The following is a 16,660-nucleotide window of genomic DNA, read 5'->3' as shown; positions in this document are numbered from 1 at the left end:
CAGAACCTGTGCTCTTAGCCACCAGACTTTCTTGCAGGTAGCCACCTCCTTCTTTGAAGTAAAGGACTACCCTCGAGCAGTATCTGACAAAGGCGACGCTTAATGCATGATCCAGCGAAACTGATGGTAGCAAACGTAAAACAAAGCTTCATTCCGGCTATTACTGACTTGACTTGGGTCATCTGGATATGAATGGTAACACACCTCCTGTGTTAGTGGCTTTATTGGGAGGGCACGTGGTAGATGGGCCAGGGTACAGGTTTTGGATTAAACACTTACTCCATCTGTTCTTTCACTTTTCACCCAAATATTTATTGGGTGCATAAAGTGGTCTAAGAGCCCTGGTGGTGCGGTGGCTAAGAGCTCAGCTGCTAACCAAAAGGTCGGCAGTTTGAATCCGCCAGCCGCTTCTTGGAAACTCAACATCTTGTGAGCTCTATTTTCTCATTTATACAACGGAGTTAATACTATCACAAAGATTGTTATGAAGATTAGATGAGATAACAAATATTCTTTTAGCTCCTTTGTCTGCCTTCTTCTGATAAAGAGAAAAATCATCAAACCAAACACATTACCATCAATTTCAACTCACAGCGACCCTAAAGGACAGAACAGAACTGCCCCCATAGGGTTCCCAAGGAGAGTTGGTGGATTCAAACAGCCAACCCTTTGATGGGCATCCAAGTTCCTCACCACTGTGCAACCAGGGCTCCCCGATAAAGAGAAAGCCTTGAAAAATAAACTCAGATTTCCCTCTAAATTACCAAGTCTCAATCTGGCACATGTAGCACCACCAGGGGGAGCAGAGAACAAGCGTTTCAACAGGAGAACAGCAGGTTTCTGAAAACCCACTCAAATGCACTGGCAATATAATTCCTTTCTACTTCCTAAACATTATTCTAGCCTATTACCTCCTCCTGCTTATGTCAAGGAGCGCTGGTTGCACAGCGGTTAAGAGCTTGGTTGCTAACCAAAAGGTCAGCATTTCGAATCCACCGTTGCTCCTTGGAAACCCTGTGGGGCAATTCTACCCTGTCCTATAGGGTCACATGAGTTGGAATTGACTCAATGGCAATGGGTTTGGTTTTCCATTGTACTTGTGTCAAAGGAATCCTGGTGGTGCAGTGGTTACAGTGGTTGGCTGCTAACCAAAAAGTCAGTGGTTCGAACCCACCAGCCTCTCTGCAGGAGAAAGAAGTGGCAGTCTGCTTTTATAAACATTTACCATCTTGGAAACCGTATGGGGCAGTTCTACTCTGTCCTATAGGGTTGCTATGAGTCAGAATTGACTTGACAACAATGAGTTACTTTACGGCAAAGGAGTCCCTAGGTGGCACAAATAGTTAACATACTCAGCTGCCAACCAAAATGTTGGAAGTTCTAGTCCACCCAGAGGTGCATTGGAAGAAAGGCTTAGAGACCTCTTCCAAAAAATCAGTCACTGAAAGCCCTATGGAGCACAGTTCTACTCTGACATACATGGCATTGCCATGAGTCAGAGCCGACTGAATGACAACTGGCGACTGGTAGTACTTATGCCATATGAGGAGTTTACTATTCTCAGTATTGCTCAATGACCATGATACCACACAAAGAGCCTCAACTGTCTTATAGAGTAAAACTCCATTAACTCAAAATTCAATATTCTAGAATTTGACTAGGGTTGTTCTGAAATTTACCTAAATTCCATATATGTAAAGAGAGTGACTGTGGAGTTTTGTTGTGTTTCTTCCTGTATGTCCCCGGTTTTAAGTGTGGGGTTGCTATACACACTGATGCCATAATTACTTAGTCAAGGAGCTCCAGCAGGACCTGCCCTTGGTCGTTGGTCAAATGATGCAGAACATGGACTTCCACCTAAGTGTAATCCAAACAACTATCAAGTTCACGTCTATGATTTAAGCAAACAAATAAACAAGTTCACATCAGGAATTTATTTTTAAAGAGTAATATTTAGGGTATGTCATGAAATCCATGTAGTTTTATCCCCCATCTTCCTGATGCTCTTCAAACAACATTTAAAAAAGTTGCTGACAAGTTGATTCTGATTCACGGCGACCTCATGTGTGTCAGAGTAGAGCTATGCTCCATAGGGTTTCCATGGCTGATTTTTCAGAAGCAGATCACCAGGCCTTTCTTCTGAGGCACCTCTGAGCAGACTCTAACATCCAACCTTTCAGTTAGCAGCCAGGCTCTTAATTGTTTGCACCTCATGGGGACTCCTCAAGTTGACTCAGATACATTACTCTACAGCAACATCTGATGTTCACAATGTTGAAGCTGAAGGAGTAGAAGGTTTGGAGTCACACTAATCACTGAGGAAAATTAAATTATGTTCAGTATATTTTTTAGTGTTAAATATATGTCATTTTATTTTAACTCCCTGAAAACTGGTAATCTACACATGATACATAACTCTTACTTAAGCAAAGCCAGAAACATCATTCCTTAATTATTTTGCCCAAATGGTAGTTTATTGTACTTGAAAATAATAAGATGACATTTCTTTTAAAATACACCAAAAGTGGAACTTTCTCCTGAGTCGGACTAGTGTCCCCCCATGGTTCACATTAGTGAGTTTTTATCACGTTATTCATAGGCCTTGTTACGTGATTTGATGTTATTAATGAACCTTGTACTTGTATCTCTCCTAAGACACTTGATAACTCAAACAGTTGGTATTTAAGGATGGTTAGTGGGTTCGTCTACACATGATTCACTTTTTACCTTATGTTCATCCAAGCCTGGCATCTACACTAGTAATAACTCTTCCAATTTGAATTGCAAAATTTTTCATTTAAAATGAGACATCCATACATTTAAATTCTCTTTTTTGAATAATTTTTATCTCCCTAGAAAACTGTTAGATTTCAGCATAGATTACTTAAATTTTATTTCCATGATCATGGACGTAAGTTTCACCCTAAGAGACGCTGAATTACAAGAAGCTAAATTGATGGAGTCCCTGGGTGGTGCAAACGGGTTCAGCGCTTGAGTACTAGCTGAAAGTTTAGCTGTTTGAATCCACTCAGAGGCACCTTGGAAGATAGGCTGGGCCATCTGCTTCCTAAAGGTCACAGTCTTGAAAACCCTTATGGTTCAGTTCTACTCTGCACGCACATGGGATCGCCATGAGTCCGAACTGACTCAGTGGCAACTAACAACAAATAGATGGCTCCCTCTTAGTTGCACTTTGTCTATTTAGCAATTTTCAAAAGGCAAGAGGACTGCTTCAAGAAATAGCTCTTTGTTTGGAAGCATGCGGCAATCATTATTAAAACTAGAATTGCTTGAATATCACGTAAACAATCAGATTAAAAACATGTAAAGTGTATCATTATAAGTCCACTGTGACTACAGGCAGTTGGTTGCCTTTCCTTTTAGATCACTTGCTCATATGCGATGGAATAATGAATGTTTAGCTTACATTCCAAGTCTCGTTCGTTGCAACCTTGTATCTCATTTCACAGGAAACCTTTTCAATGGTCGTTTGACTATTCCAATGAATTATCGTCTTGGGCACGGTGGTATTTATATTTTCAGCCCTGGAAATGATGGATGCAGAAGGTATCACTAGGGGGCAAAAACAAACAAACCAACCAGCGGTTTAAAACTTGTCCAGGAAGAAACCAGATTAAAAACATGTAAAATACTCCAAGTATATTTTAAAAAATCTCATCTAATTTAGAGCTGATGAATTGTTTCTTATTTTCATATCTATTATGTAGGAGAAAGAAGCCCTGGTGCCATAGTGGTTAAAGCACTCGGCTGCTAACCAAAAGGTTGGCGGTTCAAACCCACAGCCGCTCAGTGGGAGAAAGATGTGGCAGTCTGCTTCCATAAAGATTTACAGCCTTGGAAACCCTATGGGGCATTTCTACTCTGTCCTATAGGGTCGCTATGAGTCGGAATTGACTAGATGGCAATGGGTTTGTTTATTTGTATGTTTTGATGTAAGAGAACACTACAGCTATTAAGTAAAATTCTATTCAGCCCATTCTCCATATTTTTAAACTGAATTCCAATAGTCTTGTTCCCGTCACCTACCCCCAATAATCCTAACTAATGAAATTCCACAGCCTACGCTTTATTAACAAAAGAATCTAAAAAAAAAAGAGTTAAAGAAGATGTCTTCTCTTCCCTGCGTCTGTGGAGGGAGAGATGTTGGTTTCCATTCTAAATTTAGTTCAGAGAATCTGATTTGATAAAATGTTATTTTGAGAACTTTCACAATAATATTATTCTTGTTTTCTTGTGTAATATGGAAACACATATGAATACTTACACCATTAGCTAACTTTGTTTGTTCTCCATTAAAATGAATCTGTCGTTGAAAGTACAATTTGAACAAAGCTGGTCTCATAAGACTCTACAAATTGTCATGTTGTATGATAACAACCTTCAAAACGTAACTGAAATTCTGACTTGTTACCTTATTTGTTGTTTTGTTGTACTAGGAATAAGGGTATAATTGGCATCTCTATATTTCTAAACTGTATAAAAAGTCTTGTAAGGTTGTTCTCTCTGATCAGAACAGAATCATTGGCACTTTCCATTTCTACCAGATATATGAAGAAACAATGAAAATCTATAACGTTGCTGGATGTATTATTTAACAAAGAACTAAGAAGCTATGTGTATGTTTTTAGGGACCGTTGTTACAGCTTAGTATTGTCTATTAATTAGTTTTCTTTTCATTCATTCTAAGTTTATAAAGTATGCTTTGGGAAGATTGTTGTTTTATTAGCAATGACTGCTATTATTTAAAATTATGTGTACAGGTAGGTGACTTATGGAAAAATACAAAAAAAGAAAGGTTTGCTGTCTAGTAGCACCAAAGAACCCATTGCTGTTGAGTTGATTCCCACTCATAGGGACCCTATAGGACAGAGTAGAACTGCCCCCAAAGGGTTTCCAAGGAGCAGCTGATGGATTTGAACTGCCAACTTTTTGGTTAGCAGCTGAGCTCTTCACCACTGCACCAACAAGGTTCCTCTAGTAGCATAGTCCTACAATAAAATCTTGGGACAAAACTTTACACAAGACAGCAGTAGTAGCAGAATTAATCGAAGAGTTTACTATACTAAACTTCAATTATCTGAATCCCGTAGCTGATCTCCTTTTGCTAATGTAAGCATCTTGTAATAAAAAACAGCACTTAGAGAATTCTAGAGCCAGGGAAATGGGTCTCCAGAACTTCAAGGACCACTTATACACGCTCAGGTTGATAAACTACCACCATTTTTACCTCTCCCAAGAAGCCCTGGTGTCACAACCGTTAAGTGCTTGGCTTCGTAGCTCTGTGGGAGAAAGACCTAGCGATCTGCTCCCGTAAAGATTACAGCCTGGAAAACCCTTTGGGGTGGTTCTACTCTGTCATATGAGGTTACTAGGAGTTGAAATCAACTCACAGACCTAACAACAACAACCACCTCTCCCACTTCTGAGTTTGGCCTAACCACTGGGATAGCAGCACACTCCTTCTCTTGCAGAAAGAAATATTCTGGGGAGGAAACAAAAACCTGTTTAGTCCAATGAGAAATGCAGCTAGCACAATAAGGCAGGTTTAAGATAGGGTCTTAGCACAGAGCAGGTCAACTCAGTAGAGAGCTGGGCCTTTAGTTTTGAATGAGCTCATATTTTTGTAAATAAAAAATGTCAGTCATATAATATGCAGTTGAATCTGCACTTTGTTACACAAAACTCAGATGTTGAATTTTTGTACTTATTTCTTAGGTTTCAAGCATTTCTACTAGATCTTACATTTAAAAAAAAATCTGTCAAATCCATCATAGATGTGATATTTTTAGTTCACACTTGTACTGAAATAAAGAACCGGATTATAGTTGTTTTGGTATCTTTTCAACAACACATATTTATCCACATTTATACAACAGGGAGAATTAATGTTCAAAACAACAGCAGAAGACATTGCACTTTCTGTATGGAAATTTATTTCTCTTCAAAAGAAGTTTCCAGCATTCCTCACACGTCATCCTGGTACAGTGTTACTGCACTAGGAACTCCACCTCCTCTTCCAGCGCTGACTTCCTAATGTAATTAAAGCCCGATCCTCCAGCTATTATGTGGAAATGGATCCCAGGAGAGTCTTCTGTCCTCAGTTTTATAGAACAGTTCATTTATTTAACTTTCTATGTCTAATTCCTAAAGTGCCTCAAGTGAAAACTACTCATCCATTCTGTAATTACCTCGTGGTTTTGTTGACCGGAGCCTCCTGAACAGTCAACCTGTGTTTTTCCACCTGAGTTTCTGACAGTCTATTTTGGGATAATGAGAGAGAAGAGAAAAAAGAAGAGAAGCAAAGGAGAAGGAAGGGAAGGGAAGTGGGGGAGTGGGGAGGGGGGAGGGAAGGAAAAGGAAAGAAAAGAAGTGAAAGGAAAGGAAACGAAAGGAATAATTCTTAACAAGAGGTCCCCTGGTTTGCAGTATGAAAGGTCAGATTTCGAGGTTGTGGCCAGGTGAGATTTTCCCTTTGTGGAAAGTGGAATGGGTAGTAGTTACCAACACTGGATTTTGGAGTCAGCAAGTATGGGCTCAAATCTGGCTCTCTTCTTTACTAGCTATGTGACCTTGAGTGAAGTATTTTATCTCTTTCAGTTTTAGTTGCTTGTATTTTTAGTTCTCGCATCTGTAAAATGGAGACAGTGGTACAATGTATTGTAGTTTCCGGAGTTAAACGTGATGTTGTATGTTAAATGTCTGGTACACAATAGGTGTGGAGGCAATGATATTAAGATCATAACGATAATTACAATAGTAATATTACCACGAACAAAATTTTAGTTCCTAAAAGGACACTGCCAAAATGATGCCCAACATGGTAACCTAGAGGACAGAGTAGAACTGCCCCATAGGGTTTCCAAGGAGCAGTTGGTGGATTTGAACCGCTGACTTTTTTTTTGATTAGCAGCCCTATCACTTAACCACTGTGACATCAGGGCTCCTAATAACCTTTAACATCATTAATCCATCAAAGGGAATGCATTTTAAGAAAAGGACATGTTTCTACGTCTTATTATTCATCACCATAGTCAGCAGTGTTTGTTTTCAAATCCAATATTCAGAACATAATGACAGATTTTTAGACCCATCACTTAAATCCTATTCTAAAACAAACAAACAAAAAAAACACAAACCCATTGCCATGGGTTGATTCCAACTCATAGCAACTTTATAGGACAGAGTAGAACTGCCCCATAGAGTTTCCAAGGAGCAGCTGGTAGATTTGAACTACCGACCTTTTTTTTTGGTTAGCAGCCAAGCTCTTAACCACTGCACCACCAGGACTCAAATCCTACTCTAGGTTAGCTGAAATAGAAGACCCTACTAATTCCCAAGGGGTACCTGTGTGGTACCCCCCAAGAGAAGGCTTCACCTCCCCTGGACCATTAACCAGCAGGAAAGTTGTCAGACACATTGGAATCTGGTCCCCACGCCGCCCCCATAGAGACTGAGGATAGGAGCCAAGGATATTAGGATTAAAAGCTCCTTATCGCTACCATCTCAAATTTTTAAATATCATTGAGCCCCAGTTTCCTCATGCATATGTTATAATCTTTTTGACAAAATAAGGTTGTTGTGAGGCTTAAATAAGATAATGTATGTAAAAGTATTTAGCACATAAGAAAGTGCTCAATAAATATTATCTTACTGAAATCATCCTTAATAATTATCATGACAACAACAGGAATAATTAGCGCTAAGATCTCTAAATACAAGTTGATTTGTAATTGGTGCTCTTTGGCTGAACTCTGGCTGTAGGACAAGGATGTAATTGTAAAAGGCTCAAGGGCAATTACACTTTTTGGAATTTATCTTAAGGAAACAACAAAGAAATATGCAAAAATTTAGCCACCAGGATATTCATGGCAGTTTAGTTTATAAGGATGAAAAACTGAAAAGAGCCTAAATCTCCAACAATAAGGGATTGGTTTAACTAATATATATTCAGACAACATTAAAAATAATATTGTAGATTAAATTAATAGAAATGTTTATTACATTTTAAGTAAAAAAAGTCAGAGTCTAAAAATATCTGAAGCAAAAAAATGTTAACATTTGTTAAACCTGGCTAGTGAACATAGAGATGGCTACATAATTCTCTGCAGTTTTCTATGTATTTTGCAAAACTTTTCAAAATAAAAACAAACAAAAGCAGAGGTTCCAAAATAGGGTATATAATCCTTTAGCACCCTGTGCTGCTCACAATATAAGACCCGTTAAAACAAACAAAAAGCCCAACCTGTTGCTGTCAAGTTGATTCCGACTCATAGTGACCCTATGGGACAGAGTAGAACCACCCCATAGGGTTTCCAAGGAGCGGCTTGTGGATTTGAACTGCCGACCTTTTGGTTAGCGCTGAACTCTTCTTAACCACTGCGCCGCCAGGGCTCCGTAAGACCCATTACACCTTTTTATAATCCTTGTTTCTTTCTGTCTTCCCTGGTAGATTGCAAGCTATTTTAGGGCAGGTACCTTGTTTATCTTATTCTTCCTAGCACTTGAACAACGCTTGGTACGTAAAAAGCTCTTAATAAATTTGTAAACATACATACATGTAGAAATAAGATTGGAAGGATATATATCGAAATGGTAGCAATGCTTCTCTCTAAATTGTCTCTAGGAGGCTCACAAAGACAAAAGTGTGGTAGAATTATGGGTAATTTTTTATTTCTTTATTACGACCTTCAAAGACTTTAGGGGAACTTCACGAGCACAAATTAGTTGTTTGCTATTAGAGATTCATATAGTTTTTTATTTTTTACCTATATCGTCCAGGTGAATTTGCAGCTGTTCTGACTCCTCCATGCCGAGCACATTTGCGGCTTGAACCCAAACCACATACTTCTTGCCGCCTTGTAATGAGTCAATGGAGATATTAATATAGTTTGAAGTGAGATATTGTTGTTCTTCTTTGGTCTCTAAACTAAAAAAAAAATAATAATAATAATAATGATCACAAGTTATGTCTGGTTTGAATTAACTATTTGACTTTTTTGATGCTACCTTTTTCAGCATGCTTTTGGATATGCAACCTTTTCCTGAAAAGGAATTGAAATTAATATCATTTTGAACATTTTTTAAAGCAAATTTCAAGACTAGCCAGGGCCAACATATGACCTTCATAGTCCCTAAGCACTTTTGCTTTCATGAACCTCCACTTTGCCAAACATGATGTCCCTCTCTAGTTATTGGTTTGTCCTGATGATGTGTCCAAAGTAAGAAAGACAAAGTCTCACCATCCTTGCTTCTAAGGAACATTCCGGTTGTATTTACTTTAAGACTAATTTGTTTCCTCTTCTGGCAGTCCATACTATATTCACTATCTTCACCAACACTACAGTGGTCTAAGCCCTATGTTATCTGTTCATTATATTATTTATAGATTCCTAAGTTAATTGTATTCACTGTGAAACCTACCTTGATAAAGATATGTGAATTAAGAAGGAAAATAACCTTGAAATTTGAACAATGGTGAAAAGTCAGTCACCCTCCATTATTTTTAACAAATGGAAATGCTTCACAGATTTGCATGTCATCCTTGATCAGGGACCATGTCCATCTTCTTTGTACTGTTCCAATTATATTGTACTGCTGAGGCAAGCAGTGACTTGAATTTCTTTTTCTACTGCCATCAACTGTGCTCTGTCCCAAAGGACTGCCTTGATAGGAAAGAAAGAGTTTAAAAATCACTAGCATTTCCATCCGTAAGGCTCCACTCCAGGTCCTGTTACTACTATGGGTCCATTCAGCAACTCTTGAATTTCTTCCTGTTGCTCTTGAGTCAATTCCGACTCATAGTGACCCTATAGGACAGAGTAGAACTGCCCCATGATATCCCAGCTAGGTGTATAAATTGCCAGCCCCTTAGATCTTCCAGAATCCAGAGACATTCCTACTAAGACACGGAACTCCAGAGAGGAAAAGAGGAACCAACTTTACAGCTATCAAGCAATAAATGTATTATGAATCAAAATACTATAGAATGATACCCTTCTGTATTTTTTTTTTTTTTTTCAAATTTATCGCCACTACCAGAACAGCAGAACCTCAGCTGGTGTTCAAGGAATCTCTCTAAGGCTAACGGGGCAGTGGTAAGGGGAATTACATAGCATGCAGGCAGCAGCAGCTACTTTAGTTCGCCTCAGGTTTTAAGTTACAGTGGTGGTACCAACGGTTAACGTGCTTACTTACTAACCAATAGGTTGGAAATTTGAGTCCAGAGGTGCCTCGAAAGAAAGGCTTGGCAATCTACTTCCAAAAAATCAGCCATCGAAAATCCTATGGAGCAGAGTTCTACTGTGATATACATGGGGTCACTATGAGTTGGAATCAACTCAATGGTATCTCGTTTACTTGTGAAACATTCCCAATGCAATGTTTCATTCTATTTTACATAAGCTTGCCATGAGTTGGAGCCAACAAGACAGCAACTAACAACAAATCTCTGTCCCCATGCCAGCAGTGAGATCCCTGTCAACACTATGAGAAGGCAAGAAGGAGAGGCAGCACACCATGGTGACTCAAAGCATGTTGTTTGTTGCTGTCGAGTCTGAAAGTGACCTTTTGGAAGCAGATCACCAGGCCTGTCTTCTGAGGCGTCTCTGGGTGGATTTGAACCGACAACCTTTCAGCTAGTAGTCGAGTGCTTTTAACTGTTTGCACTACCCAGGGACTCCAGGATTGGGTTTTCAGAGACAGATTTGCATTCAAATCCTGACTCTGCCACTTGATAGATTTGGAGCAAGCTACTTAACCTCTATATGCTTCAGTTTACTCATCTGTGAAACAGGGTAAATAACATTGTTGTTATCATAAGTAAAGGAAAGAAGAAAGTCCACAGCAGTTGGCTTTACAGGTAATAAGAGGCTCATTAACCTACACCATCATTATTGTGAATTAAAAGTATGACATGCGTCTTTAACACACTCTAAAGAATATAGATGAAACCTCTAAAATGGGTATATTTCAGCAAGTGAAATTTCCTTTATATTGCTTGTATCTAAAGTCAAATTAGGCCATTAAATTCAGGCGTTTACATGGTTGCCTTATATTCTTTCTGAAACAAGATGGAACATAAATAAACTGAGAACTTATTCTAAGGTATGTGAACCACCTGCTAAATAAGAATTCAAATGTGAAAATAAGAAAATGGCAACTAAGGGAAAGCAGTAAGTAGGGCATGATTTTCCAGTTAGAGAAAACCACATATGTGCATGTTCTTAATTGGTTTGTGGCTGATTCTTTCATCATATATGTTGAGACCACAAGTCAAAATGGAAATGTGTTCTCAAACCTACATTAACCGTAGTTACTAGGTGGTTTGATTCTGCTTTGAAAGTCTACCTTTATATTAGCACCTAGACCACAAAGCACTATTTTAGATGAAGAAATCAATAATAATGACTGGCTATACTTTAGGACAATTTTTACATACAACTGTATATTATACGGAGCCCTGGTGGCGCAGTGGTTAAGAGCTCAGTCTGTTAACCAAAAGATCGGCAGCTCGAATCCACCAGCCCCTCCTTGGAAACCCTATGGGGTAGTTCTACTCTGTCCTACAGGGTCACTATGAGTCAGAATCGACTCGATGGCAACAGGTTTGGTTTGGGTATATCTTCATGTGTTCTAATATATAACAGATTATTTGTTCAAGGGTCCACATGGCTTGTACTTCTTTGAAGTTTCGCCTGCACCTAGCCCTAGTTGTAGTTAAAAAATTTTCAACAAACACTGCTGATTTAAGGTGAATAGTGTCGCCCATTTATTTAATCATTCATTCAAAAAATATTTATTTAACACCACTATGTTCCAAGCAAGGAGCCTTGGTGATGCAATGGTTAAGCACTCAGCTGCTAACTGAAAGGTTCGGCTCCGTGGACGACGTGGTGACCTGCTTCTGTAAAGATTATCCAAAAAATGAGTTACCTAGAAAACCCTGTGGGGCAGTTCTACTCTGTTGCAGGGGTCGCTATGAGTCATCATTGACCCAATGGCACCCAGCAACAACAATACGTTCCAAGTAGTATTCCCTGGTTCGTGTAAATGATTAACACAACTGGCTGCTATCTGAAAGGTTGGCAGTTGGAGTCCACTCAGGGGTACCTTGGAAGAAAGTCCTGGTGATCTACTTCTGAAAAATCAGCCACTGAAAACCTTATGGAGTACAGGCCTACTCTGACACGCTTGGGGTTGCCGTGAGTTGGAATCAACTTGAAGGCAACTGTTTAGTTTTGTTTTTTGGATGTTCCAAGCACTGGTTTAAACACAGAGGATGCAATAATAGACGAAACAGTTAAAGCTCCAACCTCATGGAGTACACATTCTGGTGGAAACAAATAACGATATAAAATGTTCTGTGGTGATTAATGCTCAGAAGAAAAATATAGCAGAGTAAATGGGTTAGGAAGTGCTGGAGGGAAGGAGGGGTGATTATTTTAGGGAACTGGGGAAGCCCTATCCAAAAAGGTGAAATTAGAGCAGTAAAGTAGCAAGTCCTGTGGCTATCTCAAGGAAGTGCAATGAGAAAAACAAGTGCAAAGGCCCTGAGGCAGGAGCTTGCTTGGCCTGTTCAAAGAACATCAAGGAAGTCAGTAGGGTGAGGGAGATGGAAAGGGATTAGAGATGAGATCAGATATGTTGGGGGAGGGGGAGATTTAGAAGGCCTTATAAGGTTGCCTAAGGTCATTGAAAGATTTTGGCTTTCATCTGAGTGGATAGGGAAGTTTTCAGCAGAGAAGTGACATAAAACTGAGGTGCATGTGAAAAGAATTACTTTGGCTACTTGGAATAAAGGACCATAGGGGAGCAAAAGTGGAGGCTAGAAGACCAGTCAGGAGGTTCTTAAAATAATCCAGGTGAGTAAAGGAGAAAGAAGAACACCAAAGTCACAAGGAAAGTATTAGCCCAAGAGACAGAAACGGCCACATAAACCAGAGACTTCATCAGCCTGAGACCAGAAGAACTAGATGGTGCCCGGCTACCACCAATGACTATCCTGACAGGGAACACAACAGAGAGTCCCAGATGGAGCAGGAGAAAGGTGGGGTGCAGAACTCAAATTCTAGTAAGAAGACCAGACTTAATGGTCTGAATGAGACTCAAGGGACCCCGGAAAGCATGGCCCCGGGATTCTCTATCAGCCCAGAACTCAAATAATTCCCGAGGCCAAGTCTTCAGACAGGGATTGGACTGGATTCTGGGACATGAAGTGATACTCATGAGGAGTGTATCAAGTAGATACAAGAGACTAAACCGGCAGCTTCTGTCCGGAGGTGAGACGGGAAGTCACAGAGAGTTAGGAGCTGTGTCATGGTTTGAATTATGTCCCCCCAAAAATGTGTGTATCAGTTTGGCTAGGCCATGATTCCTGGTACTGTGTGGCTTTCCTGTATGTTGTAAACCTGCCTCTATGATGTTAATGAGGGAAGATTGGTGACAGTTGTGTTAGTAAGGCAGGACCTGATCTACAAAACTGTATTGTATCCGAGGCAATCTCTTGAGATATAAAAGACAGAAATGGGCAGTGAGACAGGGGGACCTCATACCATCAAGAAAGCAGTGCCAGGAGCAGAGCGCATCCTTTGGACCAGGGTCCCTGCACAGAGAAGCTCCTAGTCCAGGGGAACACTGAAGAGAAGAAGGCCGACAGAGAGAGAAAGCCTTCCCCTGGAGCTGGTGCCCTGAATTTGGACTTTTAGCCTACTTTGACTGTGAGGAAATAAACTTTTTTCGTTAAAACCATCCACTTGTGTTATTTCTGTTACAGCAGCACTAGATGACTAAGACAAGCTGGTTGAATAGACATTGGGAATCAGGGGTGGAAAGGAGGAGTGTGCTGTCACAGTATGGGGAGAGCAATTAGGGTCACATAACAATATATAGAGATTTTTGTATGAGAGACTAACTTGAAATGTAAACTTCATTTAAAGTAGGACAATAAACAAAAATAAAATAAAATAATCCAGGTGACTTGGATCAAGATTGTAGTGTAGATGGTGACAAGAGTTCAGATATTTAAAGATAGATCCAATATGTTTTGTTGATCAATAGGATGAGGAACATGATAAAAAAGAGAGGAATTTAGGAAGACTCCAATGATTTTGACCTGAATAATGTGTGAAGAATGGAGTTGCCACTTTCTGAGATGGGGAGAGGAAACTGGGTTTTTGGTTCTGGAAATGTTTGTTTTGCGATGTTTTGGGACTTCTAAGTGGGAAGGTTGAGTAAGTTCTTAGATACATGGAGGCTGCAGATCAGGGGAGATGTCTGGACTGGAGATATACATTTTGGGGTTTTATACCATAAATTTGGGCGAGATCTTTTTGGTAATGGAGGAGCCCTGGTGGTGCAGTAGTTAAAGCAGTTGGCTGCTAACCAAAAGGTTGGTTGTTCTAACCCTCCAGCCGTTCTGTAGGAGAAAGATGTGGCAGTCTGCTTCCATAAAGATTTAGAGCCTTGGAAATGCTGTGGGGCAATTCTACTCTGTCGCTATGAGTTGGGATCAATTGGACGGCAATGGGTTTTTTAAGTAAAGAGTGTAGATAAAGATAATGACCCATTGCCGTCAAGTTGATTCCGACTCGTATCAACCCTGTAGGACAGTTAGAACTGCCCCATAGGGTTTCCAAGCAGCAGTTGGTGGATTCAAACTGCCAACCATTTGGTTAGCAGCCGAGCACTTAACCATGGCACCGCCAGGGTTTCCCTCAGAGGAATAGTGAGGGCTAAAGTTTGACTAGACTAGAATGAAGAGAGAATGAGAAGAGAAGAAGTAAAAACAGAAAAGTACAGACAACCTTTTTGAATTTTTACCACAAAGGAGAGCAGACAAATAGGGTAGTGTAGGGCAGGGATCAAGGAAGGTCTGTAATTTTCAAGAGGGCAGATCTACAGCATGTTTCGCTGCTGATGGGAAAGATCCAGTAAAGATAGAAAAGGTGATGATGCAAAAGAAAGGAAAATTGTTGGCGCAATGTTGAGTAGGCAGGAGGGATAAGATCTAGTATATAAGCGAAAGTTGATCTGACAGTAGTTCATCTATAGCAAAGAAGGGAAGACCAAGGATATGGGCACAAATGTCAATGTGTTAGTAGATGAGGGAAGTGGAGGTATTTGTGGACATTCTCTTCTCATTGCTATTCTTTTCTCAGTGAAATAGGAAGCAGGTCATCCATAGAGAGTGAGGAGAAGGAGAAGATGTTGGAGATCAGAGGAGAGAATGAAATAATCATTGGCTATAGTGGGAGAGTGACTTGCCTAATAAAATACAGTAGGACTGTTGGTCAGCTCTAGTGACTTTGCCCATTGCTGTTGAGTTGATTCCGACTCGTAGCAACCCTATAGGACAGAGTAGATCTTTATGGAAGCAGACTGCCACATCTTTCTCCCACGGAGGGGCTGGTGGGTTCAAACTGTCAACCTTTCAGTTAGCAGCTGAGCCCTTTAACCACTGCACCACCAGGGCTCCTCTTGTAGTGAGGTTAGTGGTCATGAATGTAAAGCAGTATCTACCAACAAAGTTGTGTTTGTTCCCATCACAATTAATCTCTAGATACAGGTGCAGAATCAGTGGAGAAAGGAATTTTCAAAGATGAACTATATATTGAGTCCTAGAAGAATTACTGAAACGTAATATCACAGTGCTAAAAATATTTGGAATCATAATATCTAAGAATTGTTCCTGGTTATTAGAAATATGCATGTGGAGAATATGATGTGGCAAAAACAAGACAGCCTTATAAATTGGCAGAGCAGGCAACTGATTTTAGGGAGACTAAAACCCTATTGGTTTTCCACAGTGCCCAAAAATTCTACTGTTGGTATTACTCTAAAAATCTATGTGCTCATCATAGACAGGGATAGTGTCTAGTTTTTTAATCTCTAGAGTTTAACATGGTGCCTAGAAGATAAACCAGTTGCCATCAGGTTGATTCTGACTCGTGGCAACCACATGAGTGTCAGAGTAGAACTGTGCTCCACAGGGTTTTCGATGGCTGATTTTTTGGAAGTAGATTGCCAGGCCTTTCTTCTAAGGCAACTCTGAGTGAACTTGAAACTCAAGGCTTTTGGTTAGCAGCTTAATGTGTTAAGCATTCACACTACCCAGGGACTCCACCTAGAAGACGCTAAATGCTAAATAAATAATTTCTAAATTGACTTGAATGGAATAGAACAGAGGGTCATCATTCACTCATTTTAAATCAACAGTATTTATTGAGGAGAAGGCACTGTGCTAGACCCTATCAGTATTTCCAAAATAAAGAATAAGCATATGTACATGAGGCTGTTGAGAGAGATGGACCATAGTTGGTAGATGCTTATTGGCAGAGGTTCATTTTATTTTCTATTACAACCCAAGCACACAGCAAAATACAGAGGAGTCACATGTAAAAGTTTACACACAGAAAGAAACAATCTTTGTTGGTTCCGAGGAATGTGAGGGGTGGGAGGGGGGAACTAAATAGGCAATAGATAAGTGGTAACTTTGGTGAAGGGTAAGATGGTACACAGCACTGGGGAAGTCAGCAAAACTAGTACAAGGAAAGGTCATGGAAGCTCTATAGACACATTCAAGCTCCCTGAGGGACTGAATTGCTGGGCAGAAGGCTGTAGGGACCATGGTCTCGGGGAACAT

At 40.0% G+C, this 16,660-nt stretch overlaps 1 protein-coding gene and 1 non-coding gene across 2 annotated transcripts in view; both read right to left on the bottom strand.

Moving 5' to 3' along the window:
- IL23R (interleukin 23 receptor) overlaps window positions 1-16,660 on the bottom strand; it is a 76,308-nt gene that overhangs the window by 42,563 nt on the left and 17,085 nt on the right. Inside the window, exons 5-6 of the mRNA XM_004369035.2 lie at window positions 8,787-8,947; window positions 3,428-3,573 (exon numbers count right to left, since the gene is read on the bottom strand). Coding sequence (XP_004369092.1) covers window positions 3,428-3,573; window positions 8,787-8,947 — 307 coding nt within the window. The remainder of the gene's footprint in view (window positions 1-3,427; window positions 3,574-8,786; window positions 8,948-16,660) is intronic.
- On the bottom strand, window positions 9,526-9,628 carry LOC111820634 (U6 spliceosomal RNA). The gene has a single exon (XR_002824165.1). It is a non-coding gene; the product is annotated as a U6 spliceosomal RNA (small nuclear RNA).

Source organism: Trichechus manatus, unplaced genomic scaffold (genome assembly GCF_000243295.1).
Source record: "Trichechus manatus latirostris isolate Lorelei unplaced genomic scaffold, TriManLat1.0 scaffold00003, whole genome shotgun sequence".
Classification (NCBI taxonomy): domain Eukaryota; kingdom Metazoa; phylum Chordata; class Mammalia; order Sirenia; family Trichechidae; genus Trichechus; species Trichechus manatus.
The sequence above is the reverse complement of the archived record's forward strand: the minus strand, read 5'-3'. Positions and strand labels throughout refer to the sequence as shown.